The sequence below is a fragment of the Otolemur garnettii genome, unplaced genomic scaffold, assembly GCF_000181295.1.
Source record: "Otolemur garnettii isolate 467f Iridium unplaced genomic scaffold, OtoGar3 scaffold00010, whole genome shotgun sequence".
Taxonomy (NCBI): Eukaryota; Metazoa; Chordata; class Mammalia; order Primates; family Galagidae; genus Otolemur; species Otolemur garnettii.
Genome location: NW_003852405.1, coordinates 28,894,762 through 28,917,187, shown reverse-complemented (window position 1 = coordinate 28,917,187; position 22,426 = coordinate 28,894,762). Strand labels below are relative to the sequence as shown.

At 41.3% G+C, this 22,426-nt stretch overlaps 2 protein-coding genes across 6 annotated transcripts in view; both read right to left on the bottom strand.

The window, feature by feature from the left end:
- The window catches only part of ZZZ3 (zinc finger ZZ-type containing 3), a 73,395-nt gene extending 64,446 nt beyond the window's left edge, over nt 1–8,949 (bottom strand). For all 4 annotated transcript variants that reach the window (XM_023509785.1, XM_023509787.1, XM_023509786.1 and 1 more), the window contains exon 1: nt 8,808–8,949. The gene's annotated coding sequence lies outside the window, so the exon portion shown is untranslated. The remainder of the gene's footprint in view (nt 1–8,807) is intronic.
- Nucleotides 8,950–13,263: 4,314 nt separating this feature from the next.
- USP33 (ubiquitin specific peptidase 33) overlaps nt 13,264–22,426 on the bottom strand; it is a 63,115-nt gene continuing 53,952 nt past the window's right edge. For both annotated transcript variants that reach the window (XM_023509805.1, XM_012801734.1), the window contains exons 22-24: nt 17,713–17,815; nt 14,862–14,930; nt 13,264–14,438 (exon numbers count right to left, since the gene is read on the bottom strand). In XM_023509805.1, the coding sequence (XP_023365573.1) occupies nt 14,281–14,438; nt 14,862–14,930; nt 17,713–17,815 (330 nt within the window). In that variant the 3' untranslated portion in view covers nt 13,264–14,280. The remainder of the gene's footprint in view (nt 14,439–14,861; nt 14,931–17,712; nt 17,816–22,426) is intronic.

Below are 22,426 nucleotides of genomic sequence, written 5' to 3'. Positions count from 1 at the left end.
AAAAAAAAAAAAAAAGCACCTAATCCTTTATGGCAAGTGTCCTCAAACTACGGCCCACGGGCCACATGCAGCCCGCCAAGGACACTTATCCGACCCGCTGGGTATTTTTCCCACTGCTGCCTGTGCTACTTAGCAGCCGGCTAGTCCTGGGGCCCACAGTCCAACCCTCCAACAGTCTGAGGGACAGTGAACTGGCCCCCTGTTTAAAAAGTTTGAGGACCCCTGCTTTATGAAGTAGCAGAATTCCACTAGAAACAAAAAGGAAAATTAGGCCAGGCAAGGTGACTCACTCCTGTAATCCCAGCATTCTGAGAGGCCCAGGTGGGCAGATGGCTGGAACTCAGGAGTTCCAGACCACCCTGAGCAACAGGGAGACCCTGCCTCTACTAAAAATAGAAAAACTAGCCTGGCATTGTGGCAAGCACCTGTAGTCCCAGCTACTCAAGAGGCTGAGGCAAGAGGATCGCGTAAGCCTAAGAATTTGAGGTTGCTGTGAGTTAGGACACCGTAGCATTCTACCCAGTGAAACAAAGTGAGACTATTTTTTTAAAAAAGTAAAATTATGTTTCAATTTCTTTAAATCTCATCACTACCCAAATAAAAAAAATTCCATCACAAAGTTCTTTATCTTCAATTCTCAGGTCTTCTCCAAACACATAACACCCATTTTTTCAAATATTTGTTTCACACTCACAAAGTTACTTACATTGGGCTTTTCTTACTAGCACTAATGTAATCAGCAATGTATAAACAGGAAATGTTAAAATCATTTAGAAAACAAGAGCTTTGGAGACTTCAGTTTTAAAATGTAAGTATAGGCTCGGCGCCTGTGGCTCAAGCAGCTAAGGCGCCAGCCACATACACAAGAGCTGGCGGGTTTGAATCCAGCCCAGGCCGCCAAACAATGACAGCTGCAACCAAAAAATAGCCAGGCATTGTGGCGGGTGCCTGTAGTCCCAGCTACTTGGGAGGCTGAGACAGAATTGCTTGAGTCCAGGAGTTGGAGGTTGCTGTGATCTGTGATGCCATGGCACTCTACCCAGGGCAATAGCTTGAGGCTCTGTCTCAAAAGATAAAAATAAAAAATAAAATAAAATAAAATGTAAGTATAAATACCTTTTTTCAAATTATTTCAAGATCATGAATAATTTTTTTTTTAAAGACAAGGTCTTACTTTGCATCCCGGCTAGAGTGCAGTGCCATCATTATCACAGTTCACTGCAACCTCCAACTCCTGAGCTCTAGCAATCATCCCTCCTCAGCTTCCCAAACTGCTTGGATTATGGGCATGAACCATCCCACTCTGGCTTGAATATTTCAGGAAGGAAAACACCGCACCATAGGAAAACAAGGAGCACTTTCCATATCAGAAATGCTCGTTGCCGCGGAGGCTTTTCTAACACTCCTCTGAACTTCGTACATCATTCTTTACTAAATTTCAGTTAAACGCATCATCTTGCCATTCTCAATATTTAAAAAGTACTATGATTCTGTGCCCTAAGTCCCACACTACTAAATACCACTTTTTAATTACAGTGTCAAAATTTTTTGTTTGTTTTTTTGAAACAGAGTCTCACTTTGTCACCCCCTGGGTAGAGTGGTGTGGTGAGGTCGTAGCTCACAGCAGCCTCAGACTCCTGAGCTCAAGCAGATTTTCTTCCCTTTAGCCTCCTGAGTAGCTGGGACTACAGGTGCCCACCACAACATCCAGCTATTTTTAGAGATAGGGTGTCCCGCTAGCTCAGGCTAGTCTAGTACTCATGAGCTCAGGGGACCTGCCAGCCTCGGCCTCCCATAGTGCTGGGATTACAGGCATGAGTCACAGGGATGGGCCTCAAGTTGTTTATTAAAGAAAACCTTAACCATACACAGTAAATTGTTGCCTAGAAGTTAATTGGTCTACTTCCACAGAATTCTCCAATGTATTTCTCTTTATAGTCTCTAGTGCTGTACCGTTAAGTAGTTTCATATTCTACTTCTGTTCAAGAAGAAACCAACTGCTTCATTCAATGCTACTAAATTCCAGGGTATGGAAAAAGAGTATTTTAAATTTTGGTTGACAATAAAAGGAATTATAAAACATTGTTTTGTAAAAAAATGAACTTTATTATCCTCAATTTATAAAGTGCTCTTAAAAATCAATATAACAAACCACAATAAAAGGAAAGTCAAGACAAATGATATTAAATATGTCATAGAAACCATCTAAAGACATACTAATGTTTTTTAATGCTTGGGATAAAAATAAACAATATAAAATAACACTAAAATATAAAAACTAAGCATAACAAAACAATGGGAAAATAAAGCATTATTTAATAAAAGGTTGAGACAATTACCAATCTGGAAAAAAACATTTAAATTTTCATTTCACACCAATACTACATCAGGTAAAAAGCTAGATTTATTTAAATCTAATTTAGAAAAACTAAAGAAACAGCATTAAGTCAGTATTTTTATTTATTACATTTTTGGAAAAGAGAGAATTTCATAAGATCAGAACAAAACTTTATGAAGATATGTGATTGCATTAAAATTCTATTTTATCTTCAAAATTCACAACAGAAACCTCATTAGAAATTAAAGAAATAAAGCAGTACAATATGTCCTACATCCTGTTAACAGTTTGTATAAGTAATATTAAACATTGACATGGTGTAGACCAATATCCACTCCAATTGGAATATAAATTTATCCCTTTTGATAAATATTATGCAACAGTTTTCAGAGTCTTTATAATGTACCTAAACATTATTCCTGGTAATATACTAGGAAAAGATACTACTACATGTAAGAAACTTGTGTAAATATGTTCCTCACACCCTTTTTATATATACAAAATTGGAATGAGCAATATGATAGGTTCACTGAACAGAACATTATACAACTATTTATAAATATAGTTATTAAAAGTCATTATGAAAATGGGAAAGTGTTAAAGGACGTGAAATTAAATGTATTATCTACAAGGATGTAAAAAATGTATTTTAAAATAACAGAATATATCAAAATGTTAATAATGGTTATATTAATTCCCAAGATTTAAAGTCCTCAAGCTTTAAAATCCTTAAAACACATATACACACACTTCTATACCAGAGTCAAACACTATCTACTACCACTCTACCACCGAAAGCAGCACAAAGTTCAAATAAACATATTAAAAGAGAGACAGAGGCCAGCAAGGCCAAAATGAAAACTCACTACAAAATCAAACACTTCTCTCCTCAGAGCACTTAGCTGGGCTATTCAATGCCACAGAACTGAATCACAGAGACAGGCCATTTACAAATTCTAATCACTTGCTTTCCTATTTCCTTCATTAACAAATGTGCTAACCTTGGGCAACTGGTTGTTTTGTATTGATAGCAAATATTAAATAGAGTCTTGTTTGGGAGTAATTCCTTGAAATGCTAAATTAAGTAGAAAGACAAAGAGATAAAAACAATAAAAATAAACAAAAAAAAATTTCACACATAATAGCACCATTTTTATTTGATAGGCACAGATAAGCAGTTTGCGTAAGTGAATGCTCCAGAAAACTGAAATTTGACGTAACAAAGCTTTGAAAATGTTTTTAACTTTATTAACAATCTTTTCAAATGACATCAATTTCTTACGTCCTTAAACATAGTACAGAAAATTTATTTATGATGAAGGTCATCATCGTGACACATCAACTTACTGCTATATAACACTGAGAGTCGCTCAGGAGTTACAATCATAAGAATATCTTTATGTAAGGGCCTTAAAACACTGCTCTTCCATACTTTCATCTACTTTTTAAAAGTTCTTCCTTTTCCCTTAAAATAACATTATGAACATTTTTTTCCCTTAAAAATAACTAAAATTTCAGATGTCAATGTCCCTAGTTCCAATGGCCAACACTGGATTTTAATCTGTGGGCTAATTCCAATTAATAGTATCCTAATAAAGGCCATTGGCTTTATTGTTCTTGATTACAGGTCTTTTGAAGGGTGAGGTTTTTTTATGCTTAGGATTTCTGCTCTGTTTCAAATGGCTGAAATCACTAGCACTCAATAAATGTTAGCTGAATTACTAATTCTAACTTACAAATTTGCCAAAGTTCAAAAAAAATGTACTAACTGAATAGTCTGATTAATCACAAAATAGTATCATTGTCACAGAAAGTTACTCAACTCACTTGTCTCTGACAAGACAGAAACTACTGAAACAATTGAAAAAAGAACAGCTGAAAAGAAAAAAAAAAAATGAAGAGGATAGTGTCAAGCAAAATAACCAAATTGAGACTGGAGAAATATTTACTGAAACTTTGTGGAGTATAATTACAGTGTGTTTATCAGAGTAACTACAGCAGTTTGCAAGTATATACATCTATATTAAACACTGCTATTAAAAAAAAATCAAAAAAACTTCCAGCAACTATTTCTTATAGATAACTCCAAACTGAATTTTTACATGAGAATCTTTTTTTAAAAAAGCACCTATAGGGGCGGCCCCTGTGGCTCAGTGGGTAGGGCACCGGCCCCATATACTAACCGTGGCAGGTTCAAACCTGGCCCTGGCCAAACTGCAACAACAACAACAAAAAAAGACAGATGTTGTGGCCGGCGCCTGCTCGGGAGGCTGAGGCAAGAGAATAGCGTAAGCCCAGGAGTTGGAGGTTGCTGTGAGCTGTGACACTACACTCTACCCAGGGCAGTAAAGTTAAGACCCTGTCTCAAAAAAAAAAAAAAAGCATCTTCAGGGCACCAGCCACATATACCAGAACTAGTGGGTTCAAACTCAGCCCGGGCCTGCCAAACAACAATGACAACTGCAGCAACAACAACAACAAAAAAATAACTGGCCCTTGTGGCGGATACCTGTAGTCCCAGCTACTTGGGAGGCTAAGGCAAGAGAACTGCTTAAGCCCAAGAGTTAGAGGTTGCTGTGAGATGTGACGCCATGCACTCTAGGAAGGGTGACACAGTGAGACTCTGCCTCAAAAAAAAAAAAAAAAACCAAGCATCTACAGCTCACTTTCATTGATATTTCTGGTTAAATAATTACTGTAATCTCTCTTGGACACTGACTCAGGAAGAGGTAAGAAGTAAAATTTATATTCTTGATGTAATTAACATGTAACATAGGTACTACACTGCACAGCTAACAAAGTTTACAGGTCTATGGAAATCAGCATAGCTTCAGACCCCATGAAAAAAAATTCAAGCCAGGGCAGATCAATACTAACATTGTTACTAATTAATTTCCTCTGATCACTGAAGCTCACTAGCTTTGACCACTTCTACTATGATAGCTCACAAGGAAAATAAATTTCTTGGTTATTTAAATTTTGCTCAAGCTAACTCAAACCATTTCTCCTCTTCTTTGGATTTCCTCAGTACATTTCTACTAAGAACCTCAAATAAATTAGTGTGTGTAAAAGACTGGTAATTCCCAAGACCCACTACTGAAAACAGTTTATAAAGCAAAAGTTGTAAGAGTAAGGAACACATATTATTGCGTAGATCAGATGCACACTTGGACTACCACAGACCAAATTACCAAGCTGAACCTAAGTAGATACCTTTACTAAGGACACAATGGAAGTCAAACCTACTGTCCCATTCTTACAACTTCCTACCTCTAATGCACTTAACAGGAGATACCTAACAATTTTGGGGGTGAACTGCAGAAATGTATAAATAAATTATTTAAGAGGAAGAAACTGCCTCATATCCTGCTTCCAAATTCTGGTCAACTCAGGTTGTCCTACCAGCTATTATGAACCTGCCTATTTCTGGACGATGACTTTTGCCTCATTGTCAACCTTCCATACATTCCTCTTCTCTCTACAACTTCTCTAATTTTCAACCTATATACTCTTTTCCCTCTTTCCCCATCACAGCTCTCAACACACTTTTGTTCCTAATAATTGCACTATTACATCAACAACAACAACAAAAACCCCACAGTGCCCAAAGAGTAGACTTTTTTAATGTGACAAGGCTGATAAATAATATCGCTCATAGGTTTGAATGCAAAAAATATATAAAAAGAAAATCATCAAATGATAGCTGTTAAGCAATTTTCAATTTAAGTATGCATCTGTATTAACTACTGCTATATCTAGCACTCTCTAGTTCACTAAACTGCATGGTCAAAACTATTATTTTAATCAAGCTGATAAACTTTTAAAACAGAAGTTTCTATACACATACTTGGTTTCAGTTTAAAGGTACAATATACAAATATAAAAGTAAATACAGAAGATAAACATTCCACAAAAAAAATGAAACTCAAGTAATAAAATTTTTTTAAATCTTATTTTACATTAACATTCTTTTTCTGCAAAGCTCCCAGGCATCTTAAATCATCTCTACTGCAAAAACAATAATGTTACAAAAACAATAATGTTGTTACTTGAGATGTTTTCGCAGAACTATACAACCAAAAGAAATCCATATGAACCAAAAATGCTTTTTATCTAAGCATGTATGCATACATGAGTACTGACAAGTCATATCACTAACTAAAAATTTAATAGAAAAAATTTTTACTGATTGTCAATGTTGCAGCAGTACATCGTAAAACACTACACTACTTCCCTTTATTAAAAAAAAAAGAACAGCATGTAAAATACTACACATCACAGAGTAGTTACTTAAGAGGTAAATTTAAGACTGAGGAAAAGGTGGTGGTGGCAGTGTGTAACAAGGTATACCTCTTTGTATTAAGTGTACAAACAAAATATCCTTTTATAGTTTAAAAAAAAGATACCTAGTTACCTGATTATGTTTTGTCATTAACTTCCTACACCGAAAACTAAATAAAACCCAAACGCTACTCAAGAGTATGAAAAAGCAAAGGTATACTGTACATTCATTTTTGAAAAGACATTAGGGAAGTGAAGAGACATTAATCTGATCTCAAACTGATTTAAGAAAAACTTGAGTTCAAACTTGGATAACCTTTTTTTAAGCGCTTATTTCTTTAATATCTGTCCACCCTATTAGACCGTAAGCTCCACGTGTGCAGGGCCAGTGTCGTTTTATCTGTGTTGTTTGTAGCGCCCAACACAGTAGGTCCCTTTAGTAGTCATCCAGTAAATAGTTCTTTTTTTTTTTTTTTTTTTTTTTTGAGACAGAGCCTCAAGCTGTCCCCCTGGGTAGAGTGCCGTGGCATTACAGCTCACAGCAACCTCCAACTCCTGGGCTCAAGCGAGTCTCTTGCCTCCGCCTCCCAAGTAGCTGGGACCACAGGCGCCCGCCACAACGCCCGGCTATTTTTTGGTTGCAGCCATCATTGTTGTTTGGCGGGTCCAGGCTGGGGATTCGAACCCGCCACCTTAGGTGTACGTGGCTGGCGCCTTAGCCGGTTGAGCTATAGGAGCCGAGCCCAGTAAATAGTTCTTAAATGCATGCATGCAGAAATACAAGAACGTTTGAACAAATTACACAATTTACTGATAGAAAAGGGCAAACAAATTTGGTTTTAATTAAAAATTTGTTTTAAAACAATCCACTATCACCTTAAATACATAACCTAAAATAACCATCCCTGAACATCAAAAATGTTAACGCCATCCCTAACACAGTACACAAAACCTTACCCGTAACTAAGTTAGTAGGCACGTACGAAATGATCAAAGGAATTATTTTATTTGGCCTTACGCACTGTTAGACACAAGGGACCCTCCAAATACCACCAAAGTTATTGTAAACATAAAGTCAGAGTGATGAGGAAATTATCAATGCCCGAGTAAACGGTACCAAGACAGAAGGAAGAGACCGAAGGCGATCTATTTTAGACATCTGGAGAAAGGTACCGCAGCAGAGAACGCGACATAATGGTTAACAAGTCTGGAATACTTCGGAAAATGGCAACAAGGGAAAAACTGGGAAGAACGTTTGAAAGTAGTTAGAACGGTATCCAATGGAATCATCACGTCTGCGCGAGCACGGCTCCGGACATCCAGTGAGTGGAACGGGGGTGGAACTACCACTGCGTGGGCAGAAGCAGCCGGGCACATCCGCTTCTGCAGGTGGCCGAGCGCCCGCAGGGGGATGGGGAAGAGGACAGTGTTGCCTCAATGGGTTTACTGTATTCCCTGCAAGATTAGGGGAAGCTGATACAGCACGTCTCCCGGCACCAAGAGGCACTCGCCCCGGGCCTTTCCCTAACGACTTGCCTTGTAGAAAGAGTTGTGGGTCCCAGGCCCCCGGAACCCAAGGCTCCGCCATCCAGGACAACTGCTCTGCCAACAAGGTCCCGCGAGAATCGAGAGATCTCGCGATACAAACCCACTAGCATCTCGCGAGCTTCGTCTGGAACCAACATGGCTGTACTGAAGTCAGTGTTTAGGAACTTAAAAAGTGTTGCAATAACCAACTAGAGAACGTCTGAAACCCAAAAAGAGTAGGAAATCTTCCGGCTTCTATATCTCCTTCTAGTCTCTTCGTACAGAAGAGCAGCAAGAAATCCAAAAACCTCCGTTGACCAGTATTACCACACACAGCGTACCCCTCCGCCTCCGCCGGCCTCCCTGTCACGTGGAAGCAAGTTTACGTGCCCGTCACGTGGGCCGCTACTGAGCGAGCGCGCGCCCGTCGCCCTCCCGATAGCCCTCCCCGCCCCCCTATCGCCCGCGCACACGTGCGCGCGCACCCCCGCCCCACGTGGGGGCTTCGTAGCCGCCGCCGTCGTGTCGCCAGCCCACCCCCTCCCGGTACTTTGCTCCAAATGCAGGTTCCCGGAGTCGATTGTTCCCCCACCACCGTCCCCTCCTTCATTCTCCCTCCCCCACGTCTGGGCCCCACCACGTGCCCCGGGCGCTCGCTCACCTTTCGCGCGGGACTGAGCACCGTGGGCCACTTGGGGACGTGCCGCAGCCGTGGCCGCTCTCTGCCTCCGCCACGGCACTTGGTCGGGTGGTCGCCGCCGCAGGAAGCTCAACAGCGGCGCCGCGGCGCTTCCAGGTGGGTCCCCGCCTCCCGGTCCCTGCCACTTCCCGCAGCATCAGGGGCTCCTTCCGGTCCCCTCCTTTCTCCTCGTCGTCGGGACGGGCGGGCGGCGGCGGCGGCTGCAGGCGCGCTCACTACACCGCCTGCTGGTAACCGCGGCCCGTGCAGCGCCCCAGGGCCGGGGGCCGCCGAGACCCACCCCCGCGGCCCGCCCCTGCCGCTGGGCGAAGAAGGTTGGCCTTCCGAGGGCAGGGTGCAGTCCATCCCGAGCGGCGGTCTGCCCCGGCCCTACCAGCGCTGGAAAGGCGTCCCCGGCGCTCCGCCGCTGCAAATCCTTTCCATCCTCATTTTTATGGCCTCTCGAGAAACTTGTAAACCCTATGTCCCTTAGCAGTGTGGTCTCAGGCCAGAAGAATATCCATATATGTATATTTTTTATATATGCCTCTGCCTACCTCGTCTCCGCGCGCTCAGCCCTCCCTCCCGTCTGCTTGTGCGCCTGTTACTACAACACGCAAGCTCGAACCACTTCAGGCCTTTGGGCTGCTGTTCACTTTAGCTAGAACACTTGCTCCAGATTTCTTTTAACTCGTCGATGTTCGATGCATATTGCAGTTCCTTTCTAAGAAGTCAACATCTGGGGACTGCCCAGACCACTTCATCCAAAAGAGCGCACCTGTACCACTGCTTTTACTTTCTTTACCTTTCATTTTTTCCTAACGGTTATAACTTCCAGACCTCATTTGGCCACATGTTTGCCACCAAAAATGTAAAATCTTTTTTTTTTTTTTTTAAGAGACGGTCTCACTTTGTTGCCCACTGTAGAGTGCAGTGACGTCATCGCTCACAGCAACCTCCAGCTCTAGGGCTTAGGTGATTCTCTTGCCTCAGCGTCCTGAGTGGCTGGGACTACAGGCACCCACCACAACGATTGGCTATATTTTGTTTGCAGTTTCGCCAGGGCCAGGCTTGAATCCACCACTCTCGGTGTATGGGGCCTGCGCCCTACTCACTGAGCCACAGGCGCTGCCCAGAGTGTAAAATGGTTTTTTTGCAGTTTTGGCCAGGGCCAGGCTTGAACCCGCTACTCCCCAACCCCCACCCCCTGTATATGGGGCAGGCACCCTACTCCTTGAGCCACAGGCAAAGGCAGGGACGTTGTAACTTTTGCTTACTGCTTTATGTGTTTGGCGCAAAACAGTGCTCGCTAAATACTCTATCAAGAATATAGCTACCAACTATATAAAGTGTGCGGGTAAATACAGCTCAACACGTTAATGAAGATAGGCACTTCCATTGGGTTGATAGTACCCTAGAGAATTTTACCATTTATGAGCTCTGGGAAAACTGTGCTAACCCTCTTTCCCTGACTATCATTAGAAGATTAGCTTCCGGCTCGGCGCCTATGGCTCAACCGGCTAAGGCGCCAGCCACGTACACCTAAGGTGGCGGGTTCGAATCCCCAGCCCGACCCGCCAAACAACGATGACGGCTGCAACCAAAAAATGGCTGGGCGTTGTGGTGGGCACCTGTGGTCCCAGCTGCTTAGGAGGCGGAGGCGGGAGACTCGCTTGAGCCCAGGAGTTGGAGGTTGCTATGAGCTGTAATGCCACGGCACTCTGCCCAGGGGGACAGCTTGAGGCACTGTCTCAAAAAAAAAAAAAAAAGAAGATTAGCTTCCAAAATTATCAAATCCAGGGGTAGAAGCCGTCATCAACTGGGGCTCTTCCTTGACAATTGTCAAGTACTGCTACATTGCTTTTTTGTGTCTTTGGCCCTATTTTTTTTTTTCAGGCAAATGGATGTATGTGCCATCTTTTATGTTGCTAACAAAAGTCAGTGATTCAAATGGCTTTTTGTATTTAAGTTTCCAACTTAGAGTAACATGTGCTTCAAGACAAAAAGTGACATTTTTATACTAACCAGCACATTTGTCTATAAGTCTATACTAAGACTAGACACATAGAAACACAAGGATTCCCTACCTGGCCTATATACTTTTAGAGCCAAATTCTATTTATAATAACTTAACAAACATGGCTTTTTTTTTCTTTGAGACACAGTCTAACTCTGTCGCCCTGAGAGACTGAGGTGGGTGAATAAATAGCTTGAGCTCAGAAGTTAGAGACTAACCTGAGCAAAAGCAAGACCCTGTCTCTATTTTTAAAAATAGAAAAACTAGTCAGACCTCATAGTGCGAGGCTGTAGTTCCAGCTTACTCAAGAGGCTGAGGCAAGAGGATCACTTGAGCCTAAGAGTTTGAAGTTGCTGTGAGCTATGATGACACCACAGCACTCACTCTACCCAGGGTGACAGAGAGACTCTGTCTCAAAAAAATAAATAGGCTCAGCCCCTGTAGCTCAGCCGCTAGGGCGCCAGCCACATATACCACCAGGGCTGGCAGGTTCAAACCCAGCCCAAGCCTGCAAAACAACAATGACAACTACAACAAAAAAACAGCCAGGCATTGTGGCTGGGCACCTGTAGTCCCAGCTACTTGGGAGACTGAGGCAGGAGAATCACTTAAGCCCAAGAGTTTGAGGTTGCTGTGAGCTGTGATGCCACAGCGCACTATGGCCAGGGCAACATAGTTAGACTCTGTCTAAAATAAAATAAATAAATAATAAATCTCCTGCACACTAATCATGTAAGAGTCTGCTCCCTGGGAAACCCAACCGGTAACAGTATTCATATTTTTCTGTTGATAAAATGGATTGACTTGCTCATTTGAACCACAGAGCCTTTATATAGATATTTATTTAGAGTCAGAATCTTAATCTGTCACCCTGCGTAGGCTGCAATGGCATCATCATGCCTCACTGCTACCTCAATTCCTAGGCTCAAATGATCTTGCTGCCTCAGCCTCCCAAGTAGCTGGGTATACAGGCCCATGTAGACTGGCCCCACCTCACAGGTAGCTGGGACTACAGGCCCACCCCACCATGCCCCACTAGATTTCCTATTCTTAGTAGACACAGGTCTTTCTTACTCAGACTGGTCTTGAACTGAGCTCAAGTGATCTTCCCGCCTCAGCCTCCCAGAGTGCTAGGATTACAGTCGTGAGCCACTGTGCCCAACCTAAGTAAAGTATTTTAGTAGCAGAGCAGAGGAGTGCTTGGGAAAGGCATTTTATAATGGTTAGTATTTGAGTCACAGGATGATTTTGCTAAGCAGAGAGGTTATTGCATGAATAACTATGGGAATGGGAAAGAACTGCAAGTAACCCCAAGTGGTTTCACCACAGGGTGTTTGGAGTAATCCCTAAGGGATAAGGAGAAATGACTGGTTCATTGATGGTGAAGAGGATAGCCAAGAAAAGAAGGCTCCAGGCGTGGAAGTAGGTCTTAGCTGACTGAAAAGGATAGAAGCCCTTGAGATCTTCAATTATCCAAGAACAGGAAAGAAGAGTCTCTATGGATTTATACATTTGTCAACACCCATCGAACTGTTCAATGGACACATTTCATTGTACATAAATTATACCTCAATAAATTTTATTTTTTAAAAAAAGTCTCATTGCTCTTGGAAAAAGTAACCACTGCTGGCAAATGCCACTCCCTAATTGTCATATATATTCCTATATAGCAGGTGTCCTCAAACTTCGGCCCACGGGCCACATGTGGCCCGCCTGGGACATTTATCCAGCCCGCTGGGTGTTTTTGCCACCACTGCCTGTCCTGCTTAACAGCTGACTCGTCCAGGGCCTGCATTCCAGCCCTCCAATGGTCTGCCATTGAACTGGCCCCCTGTTTAAAAAGTTTGAGGACCCCTGCTATATAGCCTTTATTTTCATCTAGCAACAGAATGTTGATGGAAGATTTCAAGATCAACTAATTCAGCAGTTTGTGCAGTATCCTCTGAAGCACTGGCATTCCTTTTATATTCTTAGTCTTATCCCAGGATCCACTATTTTAACCAAATAAAAGAGGACCTGGGAGTGGGTATCCAGCAGACATTTCCCTCAGTCCCTCACAGGGCATTTAAAGAACATGTTTTGAAAGTCACTGATGTAGTTCGTTCATTCATTTTTTTCAACAAATATGCCAAATGTTGTACAAGATGCTAGAGGACAAAGCAAACAGACTCTACTCCTTGACAGCCTGGTCTAAGGAGGAAGGCTGACATTCAAGAAAATAGTCACATAATTACTGTACATAAATTCAAAACTGGTAGGTGCCATGCAAGAAAAGTGCAGGTCACTATGAGAATATGTCCTTATGGCCAAAAGCACATGTTCTAAAGTAGTTTGGAGGAAGTGACATCTAGGCTGTATCAGGATACAAACATTGTATCTATATCCCTGAATGTGTATAGAACAAATTCAATATTCAAGTTATACACTTTAAAATCACTTTTATTAATTTTAACAACATTGCTTTAGCTGCTGGCAGCTGCCCCATACCAAAACAAAACCATCATGAAAGCTACTCAACAACCACCATGTAATCCAGTATGTTTTTGTACTTGGAATATAGCTAAATTTTTGACATTACATAATCAAGCAAATAGCAGTACATACTACATTATTCAAAAAGACTATGTATTTTATTAAAAAATCAATTTGCAAGTGGGTTCAGCTTTATCAACAATCTCACTGACACATTCCACACTTCATGCTCTCAAAAAGTGCCTTGAAACTAAATCTAAGTTTTCTAGTTACTGACATTAATGAATACTAAGCCAGAGTTATAGGAATAGAAGTTTAACATTTTACAATATAAGCAGCAATAAGTTACTGATACCTGCTGACAAATTCCACTCAAACTAAATACATCCTTGATACATTCAAAAAAAGACATTTTTTTGTATTTTAATAGGCTAGTTATATTCTGCAGTGCAAAAGAAGTAACACCCTACCTTTCCTGAGCTGTAGGAAATTAACAACAATATTCCAACTACTATTCTCAATTTAAAATAGGCTCTTCATTATGTGAAGCCATGTCAAAACTATAGAATTAAACTTTGAAGAACTGAAAAGATTAGTCAGAGTTATGATATTTTAGAGTAACGGAAAAAGTTTCAAAGCAAAAGTATTTACAACACCACAGAGGACGCCATGGATCTGCATGTAGCACAAAGATAAACTAATGACTACTGACTGATCACAACTGTCCTTCTCTATCAAAAGTGTTACACTAAAAGACTTTACAGTAAGTATTTAGCATGAAATACACCAACATGTAGTATGTTATACATTTTAATATATACTCCCATAATGCCCACTAAGAAGGAATAAATTGGATAAAAGATGAAAAATCAAGAAAATAAACATGCTTTTAGGAATGTTTTTGCATGTGTATATATCAGAGGAAGTGAAAATGATTTCTCATTAGAACTCTCTGTATCCTCAAAATTACAAAGACCGAGTTTCTACTTCAATTTTTTCTTCTGCTTGTAGTTTATCTGGATCAATGTGAACAACTGGAGGTCGCAGGATAACTTCAGGTCCCCCACCATATATAGACTGCAGAAAATTCCACGTTTCTTCAGAAATCTGACCAGAATCTGCTCCTAAAATTATATAAAGAGAAGAATATTTGCAAATATTTTATATTTTTACTGCATATTTTATACTGCAAAACCTTTCATAGTATACCCCCAACCCCAGCATGAATCCTTGAAGGATAACTGAGAACTTTTGGAACATGAATCTGCAGACTACCAGCCTATATTGTTATAAGCTGCAACATATGGTCTGTTGTAAAGTTAGAGATGCTTTTTCCTAGCACGAAATCACCATTGCTATGCACCTGTTAAAACCTTTCCTCAAATAAAAATTAACATTGGCTGTTTTCCTCTATTTATACTGTGGACATATGAATTATACACATTTTTGAGCTGGGTAAAAAAGTACCATAGATGGCTACTGATGACACCATCCTACACACAGTGACAAATCACTATAGTAAAGGCTTAACTATGAGTCACACTTACCTTGCCTGAGCATCACATTACCACACTTAGTGACTGCAATTTTAGTATTGTCAATAGGTCCTGGAGGATCTAAGTCAAAAGGAAAAAAATATATATTAAAATGCACACTTTTCAAAGAAATGTATCAACTGCACAATTCTGTGCTTGAAATAATTGAGAACTGTACCTATATCATCAGATTAGTTATTTTTAACCAAATTATTACAGTCAACTCTTATCTTCTCCTGAGATTCTTCCCCTTTAAGTCTTAGTTTTCTCAAAATAGAAACAGGAAAGAAGATGAAAAAGGCTCTCTTACAACCACTGAAAGTCTAACAGAAATGATTTCTTAACTATCCATTTGGGAATTACAAATTACATGTCAAAACATGCCACTAATGTTAAAAAGTAACAATTACGTTGTAGTTAAAAAGAAATTATGTAATTCTTGATTTGTTTCAGATTATCATACTTAAATTATACAAGCAATAAAAGCAGTAGAAAAGAAAATGTCCAACTATATTTTTTAATTTAAGGAAAAAATTTTATTTTTCCCCTGAATACAAAAATACAGTGCATGTTCATTATCAAAAGCTGTAAAACAGCTAGTGGAGTAGTGTGCACTTATAGTTCTAGCCACTCACGAGGGGAGGCAGGAGGATTGCTAAAGCCCAAGAGTTCAAGGACAGCGTAGGTAACAGCAAGAACCTCTCTATTAGGCTCGCTGCCTGTGGCTCAGTGGCTAGGGTGCCAGTAACATACACCAGAGCTGGCATGTTCAAATCCAGCCCCGGCCTGCCAAAAAACAATGACAACTACAAGCAAAAAATAGCCAAGTGTTGTGGCAGGGATCTGTAGTCCCAGCTACCTGGGAGGCTGAGGCAAGAGAATCACTTAAGCCCAAGAGTTTGGGGTTGCTGTGGGCTGTGATGCCATAGTACTCTACCAAGGGTGACAAAGTGAGACTCTGTGTCTCACAAAAAAAAAAAAGAAGAAAGAAAGAAAGAAAAAAAACTATCTATTGAAAAGAAAAATGCTGGCTCGGCGCCTATAGCTCAACCGGCTAAGGTGCCAGCCACGTACACCTAAGGTGGCGGGTTTGAATCCCCAGCCCGGACCCGCCAAACAACAATGACGGCTGCAACCAAAAAATAGCCGGGCGTTGTGGCGGGCGCCTGTGGTCCCAGCTACTTGGGAGGCGGAGGCAGGAGACTCGCTTGAGCCCAGGAGTTGGAGGTTGCTGTGAGCTGTAATGCCACAGCACTCTACCCAGGGGGACAGCTTGGGGCTTTTTCTCAAAAAAAAAAAAAAAAGAAAAGAAAAATGCTGCAAAAAAGGAACAAAGAAGAAAAACTACTGTAATCTCACTACGGGACAGGACAACTTTTTTTAAAATTTTTTTGATACAGAGTCTCACTGTGTCACCCTCAGTAGAGTGCCATGGCATCACAGCTCACAGCAACCTCAAACTCTTGGGCTTAAGTGATTCTCTTGCCTCAGCCTCCTCAATAGCTGGGACTATAGGCACCTGCCACAGCACCGGGCTACTTTTTTGTTGTTGTTGTTTTAGTTGTCATTGTTGTTTGGCAGGCCCGGGCTGGGTTCAAACCCGCCAGCTCCAGTGTATGTGGCTGGCGCCCTAGCTGCTGAGCTACAGGCGCCTAGCCAGGAAAACTGTTTTAATATTGGTGTACTGTTTTTGTTTTTGCATAATATAATGTTTGCTTTTTAAAAAATACAAAAGAGCCAGGCGTGGTGGCTCATGCCATTAATCCTAGCACTCTGGGAGGTCGAAGCAGGTGTGTTGCCTGAGCTCAGGAGCTGAAGACCAACAACTGAGCAAGAGCAAGACTCCAGTCTCTAAAAACTTAGCCAGACATTGTGGTGGGCGCCTATAGTCCCAGCGACCTAGCTACTGGGGACGCTGAAGCAAGAGGACTGCTTGAGCCCAGGGGTGAGGTTGCTGTGAGTTATGATGCCATAGCACTCTACCGAGGGTGACAAAGTAAAACTCTATCTCAAAAAAAAAATTATAAATACAAAAGATTCAAACCATACAGATTGCATTCTTATTTTTCATATTACTAAATACTGTTATACAAAATTATTTTAAAAGTCCACATAGTAGGCCATCGTATTACTGACATTTAAACAAAGACTTAAGTAACCCCTATTGCTGTCTAGATTTTTAAAATTTTTTCAATATTAAGATCACAGACTAATTTTGTTCAGTTCTTTTACTCCTGCTATAAATATAATTCATAAAATAGGATTAAAATTTTTTTCAATTAGAATATACACTGTATTTTAATTTTTTTTTTAGAACAATCAAAATATAAACTATAAGGGCAGGGATCTTCTTCCCTATTATTCAAGGGTCAAATCCCAGATATCATAAAATAGGATTAAAATTTTTTTCAACAACCAGAATATAAACTAGAATATATTCTATATTTTAATTTTTAAAAAAACAACCAGAACATAAACTACAAGGGCAGGGATCTTTTACCCTATTATTCAATGGTCAAATCCCAAAGCATACAGATATTCAAGAAGTATTTGTCAAATGAAAAAAACACTTAGGGCGGTGCGTATGGCTCAGTGAGTAGGGCACCGGCCCCATATACCGAGGGTGATGGGTTCAAACCCAGCTCCGGCCTATCTGCAACAAAAAAATAGCCAGGCGTTGTGGCAGGTGCCTGTAGTCCCAGCTACTAAGGCAAGAGAATTGCCTAAGCCTAAGGAGTTGGAGGTTGCTGTAAGATGTGACTTCACAGCACTCTACTAAGAGTTAATAAGTGAAACTCTTGTCTCAAAAAAAAAAAAAAGAGAGAGAAAGAAAAAAACACTTAATTTTCAGTTCATCACTTACCTCCATCTTTACCCTTCACAAAACTTTCCCATTCTCTAAACCACTGCATACTGATGCAATAGAAAGTAGCTGGAGAGTCCTCCTCTTGGAATGCTCTATTGAGCTGCAGGAAGGAAAAAAATCAGTCATCTAATATCTGAAACTTGTTTGGTAGCAAAACAATACAATACTTCAGCACATGCTAAGGGCAATTTTTTTTTTTTTTGAGACAGAGCCTCAAGCTGGCCCCCTGGGTTGAGTGCTGTGGCATCACAGCTCACAGCAACCTCCAACTCCTGGGCTCAAATGAGTCTCCTGCCTCAGCCTCCCAAGTAGCTGGGACTACAGGCGCCCACCACAACACCCGGCTATTTTTTTTTTTTTTTGGTTGCAGCCGTCATTGTTGTTTAGGGGGCTGGGGCTGGATTCGAACCCGCCACCTTAGATGTACGTGGCTGGTGCCTTAGCCACTTGAGCCACAGGCGCTGAGCTGGGCAATTTCTCAAACACATAAAATGTCATATCTCAGGAAGATGTCCAATGATGCTAAGTTATCTTAGTACTAGAATACATGATATCATCTATTGATAAACAATTCTAGGTTATGTCTCAATATTTAACAAGTAAAATAAAAGTACATAAAAGAGGCATAAAGATTGGGTTAAGTGGCTCGGCGCCTGTGGCTCAAGCGGCTAAGGAACCAGCCACATACACCTACGGTGGCGGGTTCGAATCCAGACTGGGCCCGCCAAAGAACAATAATGGCGGCAACCAAAAAATAGCCAGGCGTTGTGGCAGACGCCTGTAGTCCCAGCTACTTGGGAGGCTGAGGCAGGAGACTCGCTTGAGCCCAGGAGTTGGAGGTTGCTGTGAGCAGTGAGGCCATGGCACTCTACCCAGGGGCTCAGCTTGTGACTCTGTCTCAAAAAAAAAAAAAAAAAAAGATTGGGTTAAGTGAAAGTCTTCAAAACAATAAATACTCTGCATATTCATTTAAAATCTAAGGTATAAGCTTTATTCAAATATTCTGTATCCACTGTCAACAATTTGCTATTACCAATACAATGTTGCAACTAATAATCTTATACATGTCATTTCACAAGCAATACCGACACACACACACACACACACACACACAGAAGGTGCCAAAAAAATGCATACACATTTTGAGAAAGGAAAAAATTACGTTAAAATTGTAATATTCAACATATACCAGTAACAAAAGATGAACACAAGTCACGTTAAGCACTCTTATAACTACAGGCATCAAATGTGACTTGAGTAAGTATTACAAATATAATAGTTTTTCCCTTTCTTAAAATGTGTAGACTTTTTTTTGTACTTTCTGTATAAAGTACGTTCTCAAAAGTGACAGGACGATCTCTGAACATGTTCCGTTCCCTCCTCCAGCCCTAAGGAATGAATAAGTAACTCAAACTAGACACAACACTACCAGAAATGAAAACCCTCAGGGGCATGAGGTTAGAGTTAGAAGAGAGTCACTCCAATGTCAATTCGTGTTAGCTCAGGTACCCGGGGCTACCACGGTTCTCAAACTTCAGGAGGTCTGCGTTTCCTATTTTCATTTTTAATAAACTTATATTTTTGCTCCAGTTAGCCAATCTGGATTCTACCACTTGTAATTAAAGAAGACTGACAGGTACAGAAAAAGAGGTCCAGGTAACAGAACTCATGTAGTGTATTAGGAATTTACAATCTAATTGTAGCAGTGTTTTCCGACTCCTAAAAATATTCCAGGATGGGCAACTTGATTCCCATGACATAGAAGACAACCAAATTATGTCATTACTCCTATCAAATATAACCAAAATCCTCTGGCCATCCCCATAGAGACTTATGTTATGTAACAACCCAGAATTACCCTCACGATCTGAATTCATTGTTTAATACTCTCTTCTTCCTTTTTCAACAGTGGTCACTGACCTCTTGTTATTCCCAAAACCAACCAGATATTTTTTTTTGGAGACAGAGTCTCACTTTGTCACCCTCAGTAGAGTGCCGTAATGTCATAACTCACAGCAATCTCAAACTCCTGGGCATAAGCAGTTCTCTTGCCCCAGCCTCCCAAGTAGCTGGGAGGTGCCTGCCACAACGCCGCTATTTTTAGATGCAAGGTCTCGCTCTGGCTCAGGCTGGTCTTGAACCTGGCCTCCCAACGCTGGGATCACAGGCACGAGCCACTTCGCCTGGCCTGGCTATCCTTTCTTTTTGCAGGTATCTGAATGACCATCTCCCTCACCACCTCCAAGTCTTTGTTTAAATGTCACCTTCTCTGGGTGGCGCCGGTGGCTCAGTGGGTAGGGCGCAAATCCCCTATAACAAGGGTGGAGGGTTCGAACCCGGCCCTGGTCAAACTGCAACAACAAAAAAACTAGCCGGGCCTTGTGGCACGCACCTGTGCTCTCAGTGCTCAGGAGGCTGAGGCAAGAGAATCACCTAAGCCCAGGAGTCAGAGGTTGCTGTGAGCTGTGTGACGCCACGGCACTGTACTGAGAGTGACAAAGTGAGACTCTGTCTCTACAAAAACATAAATGTCACCTTCTCGATGACGCTTATCTTGACCATCCCATTTAAAATTGCAGGCTGTACTCTTCCTTTCACTACTGTCCTCCTGATCCCTCTTACATACTCTGCTCAATATTTTCCTTTTCCACAGTACTCATCACCTTTTAATATATTACATAACTTATTTATCAAATGTAAGCTCTGCTAATACAGCAAAGATCTTACTGGAACACGAGGTATTTGCTGTAATAGAACAAGGTCAGGAAAAGGAAAATGCTGTGGCTGTCTATGATGGCTAACAAAGAAATCAAGGTCTGTCTGTCTCAAGGCATGGGGTTAAAGTTAGGAGTCTGTGATGTACAAATCATCCCTAGATGCTGACTTAGTAATATGCATTAAAGCCACATTATTATCAGGTTTGGACATTTATCTTTGGTGTTAGGAAGTTCCTTCTGTGTCTAAGTGGGTGCTTTTAAAAAGTTAGGTACACACAGTTGCACCATTAATTTAAAGAGGTGTCTTCTCTAATTCTGGAGAATTTCTCTAAAATGTTGCTCTAGAAGTATTTAATAGTTCTTCCCCTCTATTCTTTTGTAATACACTATATATTAGAAAAATATTAGACCCTATAGCTATCCAACATATCAAAACCTTTTTTCCTGGCTTGACGCCTTAGCTCAAGTAGCTAAGGTGCCAGCCACATACACCTGAGCTGGAGGGTTTGAATCCAGTCCGGGCCCGCCAAACAACGATGGCTATAAACAAAAAATAGCCGGGCATTGTGGGTGTGTGCCTGTAGTCCCAGTTACTTAGGAGGCACAGGCAGGAGAATCCCTTAAGCCCATGAGTTGGAGGGGGACAGCTTGAGGCTCTGTCCGAACAACAACAAAAAACAAACCCTTCTTCCTTCTTTCCATCTGCTTACCTTTCATGCCTCATGTTAGGAGAAATCTTTCTATTAAATCTTTAAGCACACTCATTTGCTTTCTAGCAATATTCTGATATTCAACCAACCCATCTACTGAGGATTTTTGTTTTGCTTTGGGGGACACAACATCTTTACACATCTCCCTGAGGATCAGTCATACTTCATGTGTCCACACTGACTGCCTTATCCAGCTTGCTGCCCGGTACAACGTAACAGGTGGAATGCTGAGGTCATCATCAGCATCTGCCACTTCCAAGCTCAAAGGCCATGTAGTCTTTTTTATTTTTGGAGACAGAGTCTCAAGCTGTCATCCTGGGTAGAGTGCCATGGCGTCATAACTCACAGCAACCTCAAACTCTTAGGCTCAAGCGATCCTCTTGCCTGTTTTTCTATTTTTAGAAGAGATGGGGGGTCTCACTTTGCTCAGGCTGGTCTCAAACTTGTGAGCTCAAGCAATCCACCTGCCTTGGCCTCCCGGAGGGCTGGATTACAGGCGTGAGCCACCACATCCAGTCTTCCTATAGCTTTCATTTGTTGCTTCTTGTAATTAAGAATGATCCTATGTTCTTTTTCAGGATTTTTAAATTTTATTTTTAATTGCTTTTTCAATTTCTCAGAAAATCAGTTTCCAATCCAAGGGCAGCTATTTTTGTACTCCAGTTTTGTTGTTGTTGTTGTTCTTGTTTTTTAATACTAATACATTTGCTTTCTTTAAAAAGGGGGGAGGTTCATGCCTATAATCCCAGCTACTCTCCAGCTCTTCCCTGAGACAGGAGGGTTGCCTGAGGCCAGGAATCTGAGACCAGCCTACACAACAAAGCAAAACCCTGTCTCTTACTTTACTTTTGAGACAGGGTCCCAAGTTGTTGCTCTGGGTAGAGTACCATGGCGTCATAACTCACAGCAACCTCTAACTCCTGGGCTCAAGTGATTCTCTTGCCTCAGTTTTTCTATTTTAAGTAGAGATGGGGTCCTGCTCTTACTCAGGCTGGTCTCGAACTCATGAGCTCAAGCAATCCACTTGCCTCGGCCTCCCAGAGTGCTAGGATTACAGGCATGAGCCACCATGTCTAGCAACTTAATTTTTATTAAAAAGATGGGGGGGAGGGGAATGGAGGAAGGGTTGAGTATATGTTATAGAATAATCATAGAATTGCATTTTTTAAAAAACAGCTTTATTAAGGTATAATCCACCCACTGTCAGTGTAAAGTTCGGTGGTTTTCTTTTTTTTTTTTTTGAGACAGAGCCTCAAGCTGTCCCCCTGGGTAGAGTGCCACGGC